The 22,242-nt window shown below is 44.4% G+C and overlaps 1 protein-coding gene across 5 annotated transcripts in view; it reads right to left on the reverse strand.

Annotated features, from left to right (window-relative positions):
* Positions 1-22,242, reverse strand: part of MRVI1 (murine retrovirus integration site 1 homolog) — a 126,312-nt gene that overhangs the window by 19,825 nt on the left and 84,245 nt on the right. For all 5 annotated transcript variants that reach the window (XM_027563270.1, XM_027563269.1, XM_027563272.1 and 2 more), the window contains exons 12-17: positions 14,313-14,343; positions 11,827-11,967; positions 11,237-11,368; positions 8,734-8,875; positions 2,660-2,709; positions 1,520-1,627 (exon numbers count right to left, since the gene is read on the reverse strand). In XM_027563270.1, coding sequence (XP_027419071.1) covers positions 1,520-1,627; positions 2,660-2,709; positions 8,734-8,875; positions 11,237-11,368; positions 11,827-11,967; positions 14,313-14,343 — 604 coding nt within the window. The remainder of the gene's footprint in view (positions 1-1,519; positions 1,628-2,659; positions 2,710-8,733; positions 8,876-11,236; positions 11,369-11,826; positions 11,968-14,312; positions 14,344-22,242) is intronic.

Below are 22,242 nucleotides of genomic sequence, written 5' to 3' on the forward strand. Positions count from 1 at the left end.
GAAGAATTGATGCTTTTGAACTGTGGTGTTGGAGAAGACTCTTGAGAGTCCCTTGGACTGCAAGGAGATCCAATCAGTCCATTCTAAAGGAGATCAGTCCTGGGTGTTCATTGGAAGGACTGATGCTGAAGCTGAAACTCCAGTACTTTGGCCACCTCATGTGAAGAGTTGACTCATTGGAAAAGACCCTGATGGTCGGAGGGATTGGGGGCAGGAGGAGAAGGGGACAAGAGAGGATGAGATGGCTGGATGGCATCACCGACTCGATGCACATGAGTCTGGGTGAACTCCGGGAGTTGGTATGGACAGGGAGGCCTGGCGTGCTGGGATTCATGGGGTCTCAAAGAGTCGGACACGACTGAGTGACTGAACTGAACTGAAAACATACTAACTGGTACTCCTGAGGCTCCTTTTCAAAAAATTGTTTTCAAATTGCTTTATTTTAGTGAGTGATTTGGGAGCTTATAGTGATCTTGTGGGTGATTAAAATGCTCAAGATCAGAAGAAGTGAAAGAAGTTTTAGAGTTATTGCTACCTATTATTAGTACAGTAAAGCTTTTTATTGCTTATACAGTCAGATTGGCTCTTTGTAGAATAGTGCTGATCACGAACAGGGCATAGAGAAACAACTGGAGAAATAATTAAAGAGTTTTAAATAGGATTAACCAGATTCACAAAGTTCTGGGAACTGTTTACAGGAGCAGTCTTTGTTTAAAAAACATTGAAATGCATTATTTTCTAATTATAAGTAATACAGTTTTACTATAGAAATATAAAAAGGATCAAAAAATTAAAATTACCTGGGTTTTTACCACTGCCTGGAAATGACTATTATTAGTAGTTCCATATATATTCTTTCAGAATATTCTATGTCTACACATAGACAGACAAACCCTTTTTTAAAACTACAAAACAGAGTTACACTGGAAATACTGGGGTTTTGCTTTTTGTTTGTAATAAATTATGGACTTTCTTCATGCCAATAAATAAAAATTTACATTTTAATCATTATATTTAGCAACTGCATAGAAACTCCTTATTGGGCTATTCATAATTTACTTAAATAGATCTCTTATTAATGGAAATTCTGGTCATGTCCAATCTTTCCATGTTGTAAACAATGCAGTAATGAATCAAGGTAGGGTAACATTGGGTTGAAGAACTCAGGCTCTGGGATCAGAGCACCTAGGATTCAAAGCTCAGCTTACTACTTCCTCCACAATGCAACTTTCAGCTGTTTAAACCCACTGTAGAGTGGAGGGTTCTGGTTTAAGCATGAAGAGAGATACACTTTGCAAGGAACACTCTCTGAGTGGCCAGCACCTTGCTCAGGGATACTATGTCTTCTTCTCTGGGCGGTGCAAGACATGGGGCCTGGTCTACGCTGAGGTTTCTCAGCCTATAACCTATAGCACAGAATCTGTGCTTTGAATTGTCCCACTTCTTTGATGCTGCCGCATCCAGGTCACCCCCACAGTTGTGAGCCTGAGGCCTGGGAGGCAAGCATCATGATACTCACCAGGGCTGGTAAGGAAGGAATGGGGGATGAGCTGGGTGACTGGCCCGGCAGGTTCAGGATATTAAACTTGGGCACCACGGCAACGCTGACCCTTCGGCGGGGCATGTTCTGTGGGAAGAGAATGGATCCACCGTCACAGAGGAAGCACCCAAACTTCAGAAAGGCCTGGGAAATGCCTACTAATTCCTAATGCTGTATTCATTGGATATTCTGGCTTTAAGGTAATGATGGTGGTAGAGGCTGGGGTGGAGAGAGTGGCCAAAATTAACAAATTTTTTTATTAGTGAGGAGTGATTTCTCAACACCTTCTGATTTTTTACAGATTTTTTTTAATGTGAATCATTTCTAAAGTCTTCATTGAATTTGTTACAATATTGATTCAGTTTCATGATTTGGTTTTTTGGCCACGAGGCATGTGGGTTCTTGGCTCCCTGAAAAGTGAAAGTGGCTCAGTCGTGTCTGCCTCTTTGTGACCCCATGGACGATATGGTCCATGGAATTCTGCAGGCCAGAATACTGGAATGAGTAGCCTTTCCCGTCTCTAGGGGATCTTCCCAACCCAGGAATCGAACTCAGGTCTCCCACATTGCGGGCAGATTCTTTACCAGCTGAGCCACAAGGGAAGCCCAAGAACACTGGAGTGGGTAGCCTTTCCCTTCTCCAGGGGATCTTCCCGACCCAGGAATTGAACCAGGGTCTCCTGCATTGTAGGCAGATTCTTTACCAACTGAGCCAGGAGGGAACCATGGATCAAACCCACACGCTCTGCATCGGAAGGTGAAGTTTCCCAACCAATGGACTGCCAGGGAAATCCCAATTCTGATTTTAATCAATCAGATCCTAAAGAAATGGAACAAAAATGACCTCTAGTCATTGTACAGTGTATGAAACCTGACTAGCATAGGAAAACTATCTATGACAATAGCAAAGTGTGTGCATCATTTCATGTTCATTAAAGAGATGGTACAGTCTGGGAAGCCATGAGCAAGAGAAGGTTGGAGGATGAGCTATCAAGTGTGGGAAGCTGCATGAAAGACTCTGTCTAGAGGTTCTCTGGCACCTGTGGATCCAAGAATGAATGATTTCCTGGTAATCTGTAGAAATTTCTTTCTCTCCCCAGTTTTCCTTGAATATGCATACCTTTCCCAGCGAAAGGGACATGGACCGCGCTGTGCGAGGGACTCCATCTTCTGCAGGAGGAGGAAACAGAGGAGAGAAGCTAGATGAGTTTTCAGAGTAGGCTCCAGCAGGAAGATCACAGAAACTGAGTCAAGGTATCTACGGACCAGAACTGACCCTCAAGGGATGCCTCAAGGGCCGAGGTGCCGAGGTCACTGACTTTGACACTTGACCCTTTGAGACAGTCACCTGCAGAGTAGGGTTTCTAGGGGACAGAACCTTCATCCTAACTCCTCTGGACACAATGAGAAGTCTCAGTCTTGCCCCTCTGGTCTCCACGTGACACCACTGTACCATCTCTGGATTATGCCCTGGTGAGTGTGTGAGGATTCCTTGTAGCAATACCAGGGTTTACTGGATCATCTTGCTCATTCAAGGTGTGGACAGTCAAGGAAATTATGAGCAAGGAAGGTGTGGTGTCAATAAAAAGTGGAAACTTGACAACAGTAATTTTAATGTCATCTACAAAATAATTTTGAACAAAGGAAACCAGCATACTCAGATTTTCTTCTGCTTAGTACATATATTAAGTGATAAAATTTGTGTTAAATATTTAGCACCACACATGGATAATACTGCCACTAGAAAACACAAGTATGCGTAGAGAAAGGCTTTTGACAGCTCAATTCAGTTTGCTTCAGCTTGTATGGCTGTCTATTTCTCACATTCATGTACTTTAGGTGTGTCTCTTGAAAAGCACATAATTAAACACATTTTCTTAATCTAATCTGAGGTTTTCTATTAACCAACAGTTCTAAACTGTTTATATTTCTTGCAATTGATATATTTCTACCACCTTATTTTGTATTTTCTAATTACCTTGCTTCATAAATCAAATTTATTCTAACTGCCCCCTCCCTAAATTGATTTGGAATTTATATATTTTAGTTGTAATCTTTAGTGTGCCCCCTTAAATTTTTAACATGTTATTTGACTTTAGATTTAAATGAATCAAGATCTCTATTCTTCCTGAATCGTCCTTAAAACAATGAACGTGCCTTCAAATCTTACTGTTTTTCAATATTTTTACTTCACTTGGTTTTTGTAATCTCAAATTATTGTGACTGCTGTTTTACATAGTGGCTAGTTGTTTAGATTTACTTACATGTTTACAAATGTCTGATTACCATCTCTTCTTGCATTCAACCTTCTTTCGATCTCCATTTTATTTTTCCTTAAGTGCATTCTTTAATTGTCCTTTTGGTAAGGGGCTGTGAGAGGTAAACTGTCTCAGTTTTTGTCATAAAATGTCTTTCCGTAGCCCTTAAGCTTGCATGACAGTTTAGTTGGTCGTATTAGCTCTAGGTTAACAGTTACTTTCTCTCAGCTCTTTCAACACTTGACTTCGTTGTCTCCTGGTACCGGTATTGGTTGTGGAAATTGTCACTCCTTTGTGGATAATCTGTCTTCTCTCTCTGGTTATTTTTAAGATCTTCATTTTGCCCTTGGGGTTCCATAAAGTTTCTCTTTGATGTGTTTTTCTTTCTTTCGCTTGGGATTCTCTGTACTTTCTTAATGCAACAATTCATGTCTTTCTTTAGTTCTGAAAAATCCTCAGTTCCTGGGAAATTCCTTTGAATATTTTCTCTCCTGATGTATATCCTAATAAGTGTATTTCAAATCTTTTTTTATTTTATATCCCATGTCATATATCTTATAACATTTCTTTCATATTTTAAATTAATTTATCCCTCTGAACCACATTGTGGGTGACTTCCTCAAATCTGCATTCTGGTTAACAATTTTTTGCCTCAACTATTCCTAATCTGATATAAATGTTACACCAATCAGGATAAGCAAGGTTATGCTACAATAATAAACCACCACAAAGTCTCAGTGGCTTATAACAACTAAGATTTATTACTCGCTTTTGCTACACTGCTTATGAGTCAGCAACAGGCTCTGCTCTGCATTTCCTCACTCAGGACTCAGGCTGATGGAGCTTCTACTATTCTGGAGCAGGGATGATTACAATGTCTGGTGGAAGGAAACACAGGAAAAACTGCATACTAGTCTTAGGGATCTCAGCTCAAATGTGATACATGTCCTGCCACTGACATTTAATGCCAAATCACATTGCTCACCTAACTTCAAGGGGATGGAGAAGTGTGTCCAGGAGAATACTGAGAAACAGCTTCAACTATAGGAGCTACCAAAGGGTCCGACTACCAAAAAGTCGTACACAACTGAGCAACCGAACAGCTGAACTAAAAGTAACTACCACTCCTAAACAGCTGAGTGTTTAATTTTCATGCCTCTATTCCTCATATCTAGGATTATATTTTTTATAATTGTATTTTTATTCTCATATTTTTTATTTGTTCTTTTATGCCTCTAATTTTATACACAACTTGAAAAAAATTTTAAGATTGCTTTATTATCTGCTGTGTTTAGGATACAGTCCTATTGTTTGGGTGTCTGATGATTCTCACTGATGGTAGACTGTTTTATTTTATAATTTTATATTGTCAACTCATCTCCTGTGAAGTTTTATTTAGAGGATTCTTTGTCTCCTGGGCACAGGGTGTGTCTCTCCAGAGTGGTTTATATTTATTTCCAATAGTGTTCCTAGCAGCACCATTGTGATGTTCTTTTCAGAATCTCTGCATATTGCATCATCTCTTCTATTATAGCATGTACTTTGTGGGTTTGCAGTTTTCCTATGAGGAAGGAGAAAGTTTTTTTCCTATCAGAGTCCAGGGTGAAGCAGATAAACTTCCTTGATTTGTTCCATTGTGACTTGGTGATTGTTTCAAAGATGCAGTCCTTGGAAAGTCTTCACTTTGTATAGGAGGCTCAGAGTCAGCTCCCTGCCATGGGGTCTCTGAGGCCTCATCTCAGATTGCACGTGAGTGCAAAAGCCCAGAGTCCAGATAGCTGAGGCTGACTCTTATCCTCAAGGAAACTGCAGGGTCAGCTTGGTTTCAGTTCTCTTTTCTTTTCTAGTATCTGAGTATTTCTTGTGGATTCAGCTATTCCTTTTGGGTAATGTTTGATTCACTTTATCCAGCAGAAATTTCTAAGTATTTGTAGTCAAAGGATTTTCAAGTTTTCTAGTCAGCCAAAATAGCAGTACCAGAAAATATTCTTTGTATATGAAAAGTTAATGCAATTAATAAAATACCAATCTCATAAGAGGGGCAAAGAATTAAAGAATTTACACAAGTAGAAATACGAAGGCCCAACAAACATTTGAAAATGAATGTCAAGCAATACAAATTAAAACTATGAGAAGAGGTACAATATTGGTTCAAAGTCAAAAATACTTTTAAAAAGAAAAAAAAAAAAAGACAGGATTGTCCATGGTATGATAAATTGAGCATTACTGTTACCCATTAAATGGAGATATCAATGGGTTATTTGGAAATAATTTGCTTTAAGAGCCTTATAAATATTCCTTTCCCCTGAGCCAGTATTTATACTTCTGGAAATCTACCTTAATCCAAAATGCAGACAACTGACATGTTTCACATTCAGAAAAAAATAGATGTTATATTTTTCTTTTGAATGTGTATCACCTTTCTTGAAATCAGAGATATTTTTCTTGCCCTGTAGTCTTCAGAGTCTCAGGCATAGAGAAAGATTACATATGTAACAAAGAAGTCATATAAAAGCTTAAGGAACAAGCACCATCAGGGAATGGTCTCGGGCACGTCTGGCCCCTCTGTACCAGCCCAAACTGAAGTGTAGCTTGGAAAAACAGTGGAGTGGAACCAGATTGTGAAAACCACACATTCACCATTCAACACTCAGCTACCTCCCGTCTTAATGCAAGCACTTTCTTGTGTCCCCAGGCTGAACGTGGGCCTCTGCCATGCGCCCCGTAAAGTCTGCTTGCTTCTGTCACGGCACCACTTTCCCTGCCCTGCCCTCACCACAGGTTGGGAGCTCTCTTGGGTCAGGCACAGGCTACCCTTCTCCTCTCTAGTCCAGTATCACATGGCACACATCTCAGTGCTCAGTTAATGTCTGTAGAACTAATGGATGAGACTCATGGGCAACTGTGCTCATTCTACAAATTGTGGGTAAGGTGGTACGCAAGAGACCCTGCACCTTGCTGGACAACAATGCAAGAGCCTGCGTGTTAGGATTTCTTTGGTGGCAGCTTCTCCAACTTCCGTGGTACGCAAGAGACCCTGCACCTTGCTGGACAACAGTGCAAGAGCCTGCGTGTTAGGATTTCTTTGGTGGCAGCTTCTCCAACTTCCAACTCTGACAGAGAGATGTTTGTTAGAGGCCCAGATGCATGTGGGTCAGGAGCCTTGCTGCCAAGATCCAAAACAGACGGTCTGGAGTGAGTGTGTGCTGCCTTCGGACTCTGGGAAGTATCACTGATATTCCCCAGGAAACTTGTGAAACCTCCTGTTTATAAAGGTTTCTCCATCTGTTATACTTTCCCTCCTCCTGCTCTTGGTAATACGGATGTTTGCATTCCATAGGGATTCCTGTCACTAAAAGGTCTGTTTTCTCCTACTAACACCACCCTCATCAGCCAGAGCTCAAACCCTGGCAGCTCCCAAGGACAGATCCTGGCCCAAAGCACCATCCTCCTCCCCGTGGACTGCGGCAAAGCCTCCAAACGCATCTCTCCACTCCTCAACGTCCACTCCTAATACATCATCCGCTCTGAAGTCAGAGCAATGTTCTAAAAATAAGATCTGACTATGGCCGCTGGAGTAAACTCACGGGTGTCTCATTGCCTGTGGGGCAAACACCCAGACTGTTCTCAAGGCCTGGCACGTGGCCTGGTCTAAGTCTTACCTTCAGCCTGTCACTGTCCCACTCCAACACCGCAACCAAACAGAAGATGGTTTGTTTCAGAGTCTTCTCACCCCAACCTCCACATCTTTGCACATGCTGTTTCCTCCACCTGTGATGCATTTCCCCCTCTAGTCTGGAAAACTCCTATTTTTACTTTAAAACATAGCAGCTCTCTTACTGCATAGCACAGGGAACTACATTCAAAATCCTGTGGTAAACCATAGTGGAAAAGAAGATGAAAAGGAATGTATATGCGTATGTATGTAAACTGAGTCATTTTGCTGTACAGCAGTAATGAACACAACATTGTATATTAACTACACTTCAATAAAAGATGAAAAAAAAACACTGCAATTCAGTATCAAGTGAAATAAGGTGGCGTCTCTCTGTGGTTCTATAGCAATCTGTCCTGAACTTAAAAAAAAAAGTCTTTCTTTAAAGCACTTGTCTTGCCCACAGTTCTGCTGGTTATCTTAGCAGTCACTCCTTTAGCCAGGCTCTCACTCCACCCCCACTGCCCAGACTCCACCTCTATCTGGACTCCTGTAATAGCCGGCTCGTGGGTTTCCCTGTCTCTGTCTTTATCCCAGTGATGTAACTGTCACACTATTGCCAGAGGGAATCTTCTAAACTATATATGATGATGGAAACTCCCTGATTAAAATCTTTGGTTGGATCCCTAATGCTTTCCAGAATAAAAATGCAAATTCCTTAGCATGTGCTGCCCAAAGTGGGGACCCCACAGCACAAAGCCTCTAAGGTCTGGGGTCTGGCAGTCTCATGTGAAGTGCAAGTTGCTCAGTCGTGTCTGACTCTCTGTGACCCAGTGGATGAAACAGTCCATGGAATTCTCCAGGCCAGAATACTGGAGTGGGTAGCCTTTCCCTTTTCCAGGGGATCTTCCCAACAGAGGGATCAAACCCAGGTCTCCTGCATTGCAGCCAGGACTCTCCACCAGCTGAGCCACCAGTCAGTCTCATAAAGGAGGTTAAATTCTTGCAGCCTAAGGGCTCTGCATCACTAGTCAGCTTCTCTGGTTATTTTTATCAGGAGTTGCTTGGGGGCCGTTCATGCTTTCTGGTTCCAGGCCCCCGGGGCTCACGGGAGCAGTGGCTGCAAGGCCCCTGTGGACAGCATTGGGTGGGGCAGCAAGCCTTGCTCACCCTGACATAGGCCCTGGGACTGCCCCATAGGTGTGATCCTAGCCTGGATCCATCAGGGACCCATAATCACAGGGCCAAGGTGGGGCAGTGGGCAGGAGTCCAGTTTCTTACCAGAGGGGCCACAGCTGCGGCTCGAATTTTGATTTGCAAGTTTTTTAAACTCCATGAGCTCTGCATGGTCCTTCTCATACGTCCTCTTTAGGTTCTCCACATACTGCATCATCACTTCTGTTGCTTTCGACATGCGTTTTTCCTGCAGGGACGCAGAGGAAAAGCTCATCAGCCCTCCTTGCTCTGAGCCAGGATCTGGGCTGTGGAATTCAAAAGGTTACAGTGATATGACTCTAAGAGTTTGCTGTCTGGGGTGTGAGCTGAAACAGGGGCTCAGGCACCTGCCCTCGAGGAGAACAAGAACAAGCCCAGCCATAAAGCCTCAGGAGACGAGAAGGAACAGAGTCCTCCCTGTAAGAATGGGTTGGGGGAGGCTTCATGAAACAGGCTGAAGTGATGTAGGGCATGGGCAGCATCTGGGCATGTAGCTATGGGCGTGAGAGACAGTTCGCATTCAGGGAACTCCAAGAGCCAAAGTCTAGAGGCAGGACATTACCAGGCTTGTATCAACGTGAGGATTCCCCCTCCAGACAGAATCCTTTGGAGAGTAAAGAGGATGCCTTCAGGAATTGAGGGCTTCCCTGGTGGCTCAGACAGTAAAGAATCTGCCTTTAATGCGGGAGACCCAGTTTCAATCCCTGGGTTGGGAAGATCCCCTGGAGAAGGAAATAGCAATCCACTCCAGTATTCTTGCCTGGAGAATCCCATGGATAGAGGAGCAGGGCGGGCTATAGTCCATGGGGTTGCAAAGAGTCAGACACAACTGAGTCACTTTCACTTACTTATCAGGAATTGTGCTGGGGCAATAGGCATATACCAGAACTGTCTGGAAAGCCAAGAAAGCACAGGTCGTCCTGCTTATATAGGAATCAGCAAATGGTTGGGTTTGTTCACAAGATGAAAAGGTGAGTTAGAGCTGAACTGAGTGCTTTGGACTCATTCTGAAGGAAGAGGGGAGCCACTGAATGTCTTAAAGGCGTGTCATAATCAGTCCACCAATGGAGACTGGTCTAAAGGAAACAAGATGAGTGGCAGCTAGAGCAACAAGGAAAATGAGGATAAGTGCTTGAACCAGTCCATCGGAACCAGAGAGGACTCTGAGGACTGAGACAAGGAAGCCACTTGGAGAAGGCTGAAGGCTGGAGTGAGAAGCACGTTCACAAGGACTGTGCAAAGTGAAGAGTCTTCTCTGCTGACACCTCTCCAATCCCTCAGAGAGCCCACAACCTGCCTGTCTGTGGAGGGGCATGCTCAGTGACCAAACCCTGGACAAAGTCCCCGTAGCCCTGAGCCGAGACCAGTCACTTCCCTAAAGCTCTCCCTCTGTGCTGCTCCCAGCTGGAAGAGCTTTCTGGGTGCTGCCACTCAGGAAAGTTGGGTGACTTTTCCCTGGACGGACATAGGTGGGACAGGCCTGTGGTTTGTTCTTCTTTCTTTCTATGAGAACCGCCCAGGGCTGGGCCCCAGGAACACCCCTGTCATGCAACCCACGAGGCAGGACACATGGTACACAGATCCATGGCAACAGCAACACTGACAACAACATCCAGGGGCTTTACAAGTGTCTCAGCAGCCTTGGACGGCAGACACCGCACTTTACATTTGGAGCAGCTGGCGCTCAGAGAGCTTGTTAACTGACCCAAGGTCACACAGTGAACCCTGGTACAATCAGAATGGAAACTCGGGCCATCTGGCCCCACAACACCACGATGGGTTGGGGCAGTACCTTGTGTGACTCAGGACTTCAAAGTGGCTGCAAGGGAGCCACACTTGGGCTTTCATCCCAGGTTTGCCCATCACTGTGTTATTACCTTTCTGAGACTTCACATTTTTGTTGAGGAATATCTTTCCAAGGTTACTGGGAGGATTAATGAAACAAAGCGGGTTTTCCTAAAGCATGTTTTGCCAAACACTAAATTCCATGGGAATTGAGTAGGTATTTTATAGGGAGAAAAAAAAGAAGGAAGGGATGGTTCTTTACTCAAATACATTTGAGAAATACATAGGTAACGTTAAACAGGATTTTTCATACAGGACTTCTCAAAGCCTTTATGCCAACAAGCATTAGAAATCTCCAAGAAAGGTAGCACGCAGCAGTTCCCATGCAGTAGGTATCCATGCGTGCAGGCTAAGTTGCTTCAGTTGTGTCTGACTTTTTGTGACCCCACGGATTGTAGCCTGCCAGGCTCCTCTGTCCTTAGGATTCTCCAGGCAAGAATACTGGAGTGGGTTGCCATGCCCTCCTTCAGGAGATCTTCGCAACCCAGGGACTGAACCATCATCTCTCACATCTCCTGCACTGACAGGCGGGTTCTTAACCACTGGCATAAAAGTTTTTTCTGGGGGAGCACCTCAAGAGTTTAGTGGTCTGCCAAAAATACTCTGAAACAATCGCAATTGGGGACATAGGATGTCCGGCCCACAGGAAGGCATCAGTTGGTGGTGTCTGCAGTTGTCAGCGCTTACACTCAGCCCCAGTTACAAGAGGCAGAGCAGAGCTCACCTGGCGGACGGCCCCCACCATCTCGGCACGGCTGGAGAGGCGGGCAGCCAGGCGGTGCAGGACAGCAATGTCCTCCAGCAGCTTCTGGTAGGTCTCCCGGTGCTCACAGTGGTGCCAGAGGGAAGCTGAGGACTGGGGAGGGAGAAGGAACATCACCTGGGGTCCTCGCAGACCAAGACTTGACTTGTGCTGTCCTGACCGAGAGGAGGGGCCTCTGTAGGCCACCAGCTGCAGCTGTTTCTGGGGTTGAAGAAGCCCAGTGTGGACACTATATATCTGGCCAGCCCAGAGGAAGGCAATCACATCCGTGTCTCTTGTCCCCAAGGTGCTCCCTCTGCCATCCCAGGTCACCCAGTCCCCTTCCTGAAAAGCTGCTGAGGGCTCGCAGGCCTTACACACAGCCCTGAGGTAACCAGGTCTTCAGGATCTCAGTCTCAGCTCTCTGAGGAAGCTTCTGCTTGGCTCAGGGCCTCAGCCTCATTTCTCATTTCATGAGACTCTTCTTGGTGACTATGAAAAGCAGGACACCTGGCCCAGTCCCTGGGGACAGTCCCTCCTGCAAGGGTTCTCCAGTCAGGCTTTGCAATTACCGTAATGGAAGCTTTGAAGTTTTCCAGTTCCTTCTCTGTGTTTTCCTCTGTCAGGTTGCGTTCCCTTTCTGCCTGGTTAATTCTAGATTCCAGGGTGTAGCTGTCATTTCTAAAGGCCAAGGACAGTTGTACAAACACGTTCTGTTGGGAACAAGAATGTGGAAGAAGCGCTAGGAGGAGGTACTGGAGGGAGCAAGGCTGCCGGTGAGTTTTTTGCATGAGCATTTACATCGTCTCATGGAATCAGCCCGCCCAAAGCAGCCAAGTACAAGTGAAACTCTCCCTTCTTGGAGCAAACTGCACAAAAGATGGTGAAATAGGTCCGTACAGTTCCTTCCCAGGACCAGAAGACCAAACGCATTTTACTAATAAACAATAAGAGAGTAACACTTTGCTTTTTCCTAAATGTCAAGAAAATAACATCCTGTATTTGGGTTTAGATAAACTCAGGCCAACATAGCTGACTGTGTAAGCAATGTGGATTCATGCTAGGATTTATGGCACGTGAGTTTTGGAGGTTTCGCATGAAACTACTGTATTTAAAGAAACTCTACTTGAGATGTAAGCCTGCTGATCCAAAGCACATTTCAATCAGCATCTTATCTGAATATACCAAATCCTGAAAGCAGCTTTTAGAAGCTGCCAGGAGATTAAATAAAACCAGGTATGATTCTGTTAGAAGTTTTCTGGAAAGAGTATTCCATGCCAAAAATGCAGCCTGCATGAATGAACTTTGAGAGGTGGGGTTCATCACACATGGAATTCCTGGGCTAGTAGGAAACTTCTGGAGAGGAGAGACAGACAGATGGACTCCACACAGGAAGTAAACAATGGCCTTCATGTGCCTTGCCCGCATCAAGTGGTAGCAGATTTCCACCCTCGGGTGAGCTGATTCTGCCTGAGCGTCTGAGGTTCATGTAACATGGTCCACGGTGGGTAGACATCTCCAGATGGAGAACCGAAAACCCTGAGCTACTCAATAAGATGATGAGAGCAACATCGAAATCTTCTCTGTAGCAAACGTCTGCTCTGCGCCAGCACTGCCAGGACTTTCATGCACTTTAGCTCATTTCATCCCTCAACCACATTCTGTGTCAGGAACTGCTGTGTCCACTTTATGGGTAAAGAGACGGACACGAAGAGAGGTCATTAACTGGCTCAATGAGCCACAGGGGAGTAGCAGAGACAGGATTCAGCCTCAGACTCTCTGATTGCAAAGCCCGTGCTCCTTTCACTGTGCTGACCACGGATTGTGTCAGAACACACGGAGGACAGGAGCACGCTGTTAACCAAACCACCCATGGCCATCTCCACCAATGTGAGTGGGTGGGGATTTTCTGCCCTGCCCAAACCTCAATCAAGTTTATTAGTAATGGTCAAAGTTTTGTTCTCTATACCTGGGTTATCCCCTTTAAAGGCAGTGCAAAATAAAGTGCCCTAAATTCAGTCAGAAGACGAGGATCCAAATGTTGGTTCTGCGAAGCACTGGGTCTGGGATCTCAGATGAGTCATTTAATCCCTTAGTTTCCTCCTTTGTTCTGCTTCCTACTCTACCTGTTTCTCAGAGCTGATGAGCGGGTCAGTTGAAAGCATGGACATGTGTGTGTCACGGGCTGTAAGTGCCCTGTCTGTGTGCCAGGCAATTGTTACTATCTGTGCCAGTATTTCACGTTGTCTCTCTCTCTGCTTATGTGGTCCACTGAGTCTCAGGAAGGGTATGTTCACTTTCTTGTTATCAGGGGTAAACCATGCTATAAGATTGTAAAACCTTCCATCCTCCTAACCCAAAGTGAAAAGAAATTCTGGAATCATCTATGTTCCTGCTCCCTTCCTTCTGTCAGCATCGACATAAAATTGTCATGGAAACAAACTGCTGCTGGTGTTGGAGGTCCTCACTGTCTCCCCTCCGATGCATTCTCTTTGTCCATCTACCCCTTCACCAGAATGAAATGCCTCTCAGCTCTCTCGCCGCCCCCAGTGGGACAGCGTCTCTACAAAGATGAGGAGGCCCTGGGGGGGATCAGTCGAGGTGAGAGAGCTGCCCCCACAGTCTCTCACCATGGCTGAACTGGCTTCCTTATATCTGAAACACTTAGAAGGAAAGCACCTTCATCTTCCAAAGTTTGAAACATGAAATCTGATCCTATTTTAATAATTTAAAAAATAAATTTGATTCACTCTGCAGCCTCCCAGCTGACTTTGTGTACTTAAGTCATGCTTTTAAAGAAAACAATCTTTGAAGAAATGTGGGACTGCCAATTACCTTCTTATCCCTGACCAAAGTTGTTAAAATCTTCATTAACTAGGGTGGGGGAGGCGGGATGGCTGGTTCAGTTGGTCTGATCACAGTGCCCATATTTCCTCCATGGTCACTCGTTCTCATGTTTGTGTGAAAATGTCAGGAGCAGAGGCTGGAGAAGGGAATGTTTTGAATAAAGCCACTCATGCCCAAGTACTCAATTTCATAAAGCACTAGAATTACTTACCTCGACTTCCTTTTCAGTGAGTGGAGGGGCACTGTGAAAAAGAAAAAGACACAGAAATGAACTTTGTCCAATCCACGAAATAAACCCAAAGGTACCTTTGGCCAACCAGCAGACCAGGTGTTTCCAGGAATTGGAGTAAGCAGGGCTGGCGAGATGGAGAAGACGCAGGGTGCACTTTGCGTGAGTTCTATAACCTGCGAGAGACTGCCCGGACGCTGACTCCTACAGAGGAAGTGTGCTGGAAAATATTAGATTCTGGGCTCAGTGCTCTACAAGTGCCTCCACTAACGGTGACTTTGGGTGAGCTCTTTAATCTAAGTTTGCTCATCTATAAAATGGGAATAATATCTATCTTGCAGGAGTCTTATAAGGAATACATGTATGTATGTAAATATATATGTACAATACATGCATATATATGCGGGCTTATATTCATACATATGTGACATCTACACAGTTGTTTATGTGTATATACGTATACAAGCACATATATGTATGTATATACGTGTATGGTACATCTGTGTATATACATGTGATGTCTACACGTGGTGGGCACTCAGGAGTGTTGATTATTACTATGACTAACAGGCGTGTTGTGAAGTCTTAATGAGAGAATACACAAGCTATACAATTTATGAGTTGTATACATCTGAACATCCATTGTCATCTTTCCGGGGCTGCTCAGGTCTGTAAAGCCTGGCCCTTCTCTTGCCCCTGAGGACTGTGATGAGGGCGCATGTGAGCCAGAGAATGAATGGCAGGAAAGAGTGGCCAGAGCTCTTCTCCCTACCAAGGGCCTCCTCTGATGGCTGGAATCAGATCAGGAGAGAGAGTCCCAGCTGGTGCAGAGGGCGTGGTTTCCCCAGCAAGCACCCTCCACTCTGCACGCTCGCGCGGACACCGCTCTGGCTGGTGACTACAGCTAGCCCAGCTCAGAAACCTGGACAACGTAAACAACACACGGGCCCTTTCCTGTGCTGGGGAGGACGAGGAGTCCCACCGGCGTCACAGGACTTGGCAACACAGTGTGTCATCGATAAGGCTCTCAGGAAACACAGCTTCCTCCCTTTGACGGGTGCGGAGAGACCCTGAGAGCAAAGGTAGGGGTCAGCAGTCTCTGCAAGGGGCTGGTTCTCACCCCTGACAAGGGACTATGAGAACCTTCCTGTCAGGATGAGACAACAAGACCCCATGGCCATCCAGTCAGCAGAGTACAGAGCATGAGATAAACAACTGCAAAGATGTTGGATGCTTGCAATTCTTGCCACAACCCCATCCGTCAGGCCCTTTCCTCTGGGGGCCAGCCAACAATCTCAACTCTCCTATAGAGCATGCATGTCTTGCTTATATGGTGCAACAAAACTCATTGAGCTTACCTTTGACTCTTGACTTTGTTTGGACATTATGTGAAAATTACATGTTTTCATCAATTATTAACCAAACTTATTTTTCAACCTTGATTACTCATTGGCTGCTTTTCTTTTTGCTATAGAAAACTTTTTTTTTTTTAATGTACAAGGCCTTGAGGGCTCAGGGAGGTGTGGTTTAGGTAAAGAAACTGCATGACAAGGCCAGCTCCCAAAGCAGAGTGCTCTACCTCATGAACTGTCACCGGCAGGCAAGGGGGCAAAGCCATTACCCTCCAAAAAGGTGGCGACGTATGAGGAGACCAGTTTGGATATCATTGTGTGCCTCAGAATTCAAACTGCCTTAAGAGGCCTTAGAATAAAATCAAGGGCCTCTGTGAACTGTCCCCTACCAGACTCTCTTTCTCAGCCTTGAAGGCTGTTTCGTCTTCAAACACACTTATCTCATGTGGCCCCGCGGCCTTTGCATCTACTGTTCTTCCCTTTTTTTCATTCTCTTACATTTGTAATTCATAGAATTGTACAAACATCATTACAGTCAACCTTAGAACTTTTTAATCATCCCCAAAAGGAACTCTGAACCAATTAGCAGTCACTCTCCCAACCCCCATCCTGAGCCCTAGACAACCGCTAATCTCCTTTGTCTCTATGGATGTCCCTATCCTGGATATCTCATATAAATGGAGTCATACAATACTGACTGACTTCTTTCACTTACCATAATGTTTTCAAGGTTTATCCACCTGGTAGCATATACAAATACTTCATTTTTATGGCTGAATAGTATTCTATTCTATGGATATATCAGATTTTACTTCTCTGTTTATTAGTTGATAGGCATTTGGTTTGTTTCCATTTTTAGGTATTATGAAAAATACTTGTTATTGAACATTCACATTCCAGTTTTTGTGTGGGCACATATTTTCATCTCTGCTATATATATAGGAGTGGAATTGCTGGGCTACTTTGGCCACCTCATGCGAAGAGTTGACTCATTGGAAAAGACTCTGAGGCTGGGAGGGATTGGGGGCAGGAGGAGAAGGGGACAATAGAGGATGAGATGGCTGGATGGCATCACTGACTCAATGGACATGAGTTTGGGTGAACTCCGGGAGTTGGTGATGGACAGGGAGGCCTGGTGTGCTGCAATTTATGGGGTCGCAAAGAGTCGGACACGACTGAGTGAATGAACTGAACTGATGATAACTGTACGTTTAACTTTTCAAGGAATTGTTATTCAAATTGGCTGTACCATTTTACTGAGAATTTCAATTCTTCCACATCCTCACCAACATTTGCTATTGCCCAACTTTTTATTGGGCTTCCCTGGTGGCACAGTCCGTAAGGAATTGGCCTGCAATATGGGAGACCTGGGTTCGATTCCTGGGTTGGGAAAATCCCCCGGAGGAGGGCATGGCAACCCACTCCAGTATTCTTTCCTGGAAAATCTCCATGGACAGAGGAGCCTGGAGGTCTGCAGTCCATGGGGTCGCAAAAAGTTGGACACAACTGAGCGACTAAACATAGCACAGCACATGTTTTCTATTATAACTATTCTAGAGATTTAAAATTATATCTCATTTATGATAAATGATAAATCATTCAATGAAGTTATTATTCATGATAAACCATCTGAATTTGCATTTCCCTAATGACTAAAAGATGAGGAAAGGCAGGCACCTTAAAGATGGCAGAGTAGAAGGACGTGCGCTCATCCTCTCCTCTGAGAACTCCAAAATTTCAGCTAACTGCTGAACAGCCATTGACAGGAGAATATTGGAGCCTACCCAAAAAAGACCCCACATCCAAGGGCAAAGGAGAAGCCTCGACAAGGGTAGGAGGGGAAAAACCACATTTAGAATCAAAGCCCATACCTTCCAGAGATGCTCAGAGGGCTCAAACAAAACCTTGTGCATGCCAGGACCCAGGGACCCCACAAGAGACTGAGCCAGACTTGCCTTTGAGTGTATGAGTGTCTCCTGTGGAGGCACAGGTCAGCGGAGGCCTGCTGCGGGGACAGGGACTCTGGCAGCAGCAGACCTGGGAAGCCTGGCTTGTGAGCCCCACCATAGAGCCACCGAGCAGACAAACCCACAAACTGGAGCAATGACCCCACAAGAGACTGAGCCAGACTTGCCTATGAGTGTCCAGGAGTCTCCATTGGAGGCATGGGTAGATAGTGGCCTTCCGTGGGGTCGGGGCACTGAATACAACAGTCCTGGCATAAGTCCTTTTGAAGGAGGACCCCCAATCCTGGTTTGGCCTCAGGCCAAACTACAGGGAGAGAACACAGCCCCACCCATCAACAGAAAATTGGGTTAAAGATTTACTTAGTATGGCCCTTCCCATCAGAGCAAGACCAGGATTCCCCCACAGCCAGTCCCTACCATCAGGAAGTTTCCACAAACCTCTTATCCTTATCCATCAGAGACAGACAGAATGGAAACTGCAGTTATAGAAAACTAACCAAACTGATCACTTGGATCACAGCCTTGTCTAACTTAATGAAACTATGAGCCATGAAACTATGTAGGGCCACCCAAGACGGACGGGTCATGGCGGAGAGTTCTGACAAGACGTGGTCCACGGGGGGAAGGGAATGGCAAACAACGTCAGTATTCTTACCTTGAGAACCCTATTAGCATTGTGAAACGTCAAATAAGGTATGACGCTGAAAGATGAACTCCTCAGGTTGGTAGGTGCCCAATATGCTACTGGAGAAGAGTGGAGAAATAACTCCAGAAAGAATGAAGAGGCTGAGCCAAAGCAAAAACAACACCCAGTTGTGGTTGTGATTGGTGATGGAAGCAAAGTCAGATGCTGTAAGGAACAATATTGCATAGGAACCTGGAATGTTAGGTCCATGAATCAAGGTAAATTGGAAGTGGTCAAACAGGAGATGGCAAGAGTGAACATCAATATTTTAGGAATCAGTCGACTAAAATGGACTGAAATGGGCGAATTTAATTCAGAAGATCATTATATCTACTACCGTGGGCAAGAATCCCTTGGAAGAAATGGAGCAGCCCTCATAGGCAACAAAAGAGTCCTAAATGCAGTACTTGGGTACAATCTCAAAAATGACAGAATGATCTGTTTCCAGGGCAAACCTTTCAATATCACCGTGATCTAAGTCTATGCCCCAACCACTAATGCTGAAGAAGCTGAAGTTGAAAGGTTCTATGAAGACTGCCGGGGACCAGCCCCGGCTGATCCAGGGTATTCGAAGGAGAGACGGCGTAGGCGAAGATCAGGAAACAATTGCTTAATTAAATGTTAATTAAGGATATAAAGAGTAATAGAATGAGGATAGCTCAGTAGGAAAATTCAGTGAAGAAAAGAGGCTGAAATAAGGATAGCTCAGTGAGGAAATTCAGTGGAGAAGAGAGGCTGAATAATTCAGCCAGAAGGTAAGAGAAAGAACGACATGGTGAGACCAAGTTTCGGTGAACAAGGCCCGCACTTTATTTTCCAAAGTAGTTTTTATACCTTAAGTTATGCACAGAGGATAATGGGGGAAGGGGTAGAGTCTTGCAGCAAACCAGGCTTTCTTCCTGCAAACTTATCATATGCAAAAGCTTAGGTGATTTGCATCATCTTCTGGCCCGGAGGCCTGTTAACATTTTAAGACCTTTTCTTCAGAAAACTTATTTTTCTCTAAAGGTGATTGGTCAGGAGCCACCCTCCAAAAGCATTAGATAAAGTTGCATTCCTACAGAGCAAAGGTGTGGTGGGCTATAACAAGAAAAAGAATTAACTCAAGGGTCCCAGGTTACAAACATTAAAGCTACTACTTACACCAATTATATGAATCAATACACTGCCAGGGACACAGCAGGTAAGGGATATGGAAATTTAGCAGCAAACATTGGCCCAACAAGTGAAAATCCCTTCACCAATACAATTTCTAATCAGTCTTTTAACTACTCAAAAGAATCTGTGTTTAGACAGTTTAGAACATCTCCTGCCTCTCCCAGTTGGGAGGCTCTGAACAATCACATGTGGCCGGAAAAACCTATTCAGGCAGGCTAGAGGATTTCCAAAGGAGTTTGTAGGTTAAACACTGTCACACCCAGGAATTATTAACTGGAGCTGTAAGCTAACTTTTTTCAGAGAGGTAGTGGGGGACAGCCCCCCGTAAAGTCAGAGGTGTAGGTGAAAGCACAAAGCAGAAAGTAGGCAGACTCTGGTTTTGGGGGTAGATTGCTCGAGAATTTCCAGGGAGACTCCTGAGGCTTGATCCCGCCTTTGCGTATGCCAAGCCTCCTTCCTCATGACCTTTGCCAGAGGCGGAGCTCGCTCCCCGCAGAAGACCTACAAGACCTTCTAGAACTAACACCAGAAAAAGATGTCCTTTTTATCATAGGGGACTGGAATGCAAAAGTAGGAAGTCAAGAGGTACCTGGAATAACAAGAAAGTTTGGCCTTGGAATACAAAATGAAGTAAGGCAAAGGCTGACAGAGTTTTGCCTGATCACAGCAAACACCCTCTTCCAACAACACAAGAGACGACTCTACACATGGACATCACCAGATGGTCAATACTGAAATCATATCGATTATATTCTCTGTAACCAAAGATGGAGAAGCTCTCCACAGTCAGCAAAAACAAGACCAGGAGCTGACTGTGGCTCAGATCATGAACTCCTTATTGCAAAATTCAGGCTTGAAACTGAAGTACAGAAAACCAGTAGACCATTCAGGTATGACCTAAATCAAATCCCTACAATTATACAGTGGAAGTGACAAATAGATTCAAGGGATTAGATCTGATACATAGAGTGCCTGAAGAACTATGGACCAAGGTTCAGAACACTGTACAGGAGGTGGTGATCAAAACCATCCCCAACAAGAAGTACAAAAAATGCAAAATCATTGTCTGAGGAGGCCTTACAAATAGCTGAGAAAAGAAGAGAAACAAAAGGCAAAGGAGAAAAGGAAAGATATATCCATCTGAATGCAGAGTTCCAAAGAACAGCAAGGAGAGATGAGAAAGCCTTCCTCAGTGATCAATGCAAAGAAATAGAGGAAAACAATAGAATGGGAAAGACTAGAGATCTCTTTAAGAAAATTAGAGATACAAGGGGAACATTTTATGTAAAGATGGGCACAATAAAGGAAAGAACAGTATGGACCTAACAGAAGCAGAAGATATTGAGAACAGGTGGCAAGAATACACAGAAGACCTATACAAAAAAGATCTTAATGACCCAGATAACCACGATGGTGTGATCACTCACCTAGAACCAGACATCCTGGAATGTGAAGTCAAGTAGGCCTTAGGGAGCATCACTACAAAGAAAGCTAGTGGAGGTGATGGAATTCCAGCTGAGCTATTTCAAATCCTCAGAGATGATGGTGTGAAAGTGCTGCACTCAACATGCCAGCAAATTTGGAAAACTCAGCAGTGGCCACAAGACTGGAAAAGATTAGTTTTCATTTCAATCCCAAAGAAAGGCAATGCCAAGCAATGTTCAAACTACCACACAATTGTACTCATTTCACACGTTAGCAAAGTAATGCTCAAAATTCTCCAAGCTAGGCTTCAACAGTACTTGAATTGAGAAATTCCAGGTGTTCAAGTTGGATTTAGTAAAGGCAGAGGAACCAGAGATCAAATTGCCAACATCCGTTGGATCATAGAAAAAGCAAGAGAATTTCAGAAAATCATCTACCTCTGCTTCATTAACTATACTAAAACCTTTGACTGTATGGATCACAGCAAACTGTGTAAAATTCTTTAAGAGATGGGAATACCAGACCACCTTACCTGCCTCTTGAGAAATCTGTGTGCAGGTCAAGAAGCAACAGTTAGAACCAGAACATGGAACGACGGACTGGTTCCAAATTGGGAAAGGAGTACGTCAAGGCTGTGTATTGTCTACCTACTTATTTAACTTATATGCAGAGTAAATCATGCAAAATGCCAGACTGGATAAAGCACAAGCTGAAATCAAGACTGCTGGGAGAGAAAGCAACAACCTCAGATAATGCAGATGATACCACCCTTATGGCAGAAAGCGAAGAGGAACTAAAAAGGCTCTTGATGAAAGTGAAAGAGGAGAGTGAAAAAGCTGGCTTAAAACTCAACATTCAGAAAACTAAGATCATGGTGTCTGGTCCCATCACTTCATGGCAAATAGATGGGGAAACAATGGAAAGACTGACAGACTATTTTCTTGGTCTCCAAAATCAGTGCAGATGGTGACTGCAGCCATGAAATTAAAAGATGCTTGCTCCCTGGAAGAAAAACTATGACAAACCTAGACAGCATACTAAAAAGCAGAGACATTACTTTACCAACAAAAGTCCATCTAGTCAAGGCTATATTTTTTCCAGCAGTCATGTATGGATGTGAGAGTTGGACCATAAAGAAAGCTGAGCGTCAAAGAATTGATGCTTTTGAACTGTGGTGTTGGAGAAGACTCTTGAGAGTCCCTTGGACTGCAAAGAAATCCAACCAGTCCATCCTAAAGGAAATCAGTCCTGAATATTCATTGGAAGGACTGATGCTAAAGCTCCAATATTTTGGTCACTTGATGCGAAGAGCTGACTCATTTGAA

This window comes from Bos indicus x Bos taurus, chromosome 15 (genome assembly GCF_003369695.1).
Source record: "Bos indicus x Bos taurus breed Angus x Brahman F1 hybrid chromosome 15, Bos_hybrid_MaternalHap_v2.0, whole genome shotgun sequence".
Taxonomy (NCBI): domain Eukaryota; kingdom Metazoa; phylum Chordata; class Mammalia; order Artiodactyla; family Bovidae; genus Bos; species Bos indicus x Bos taurus.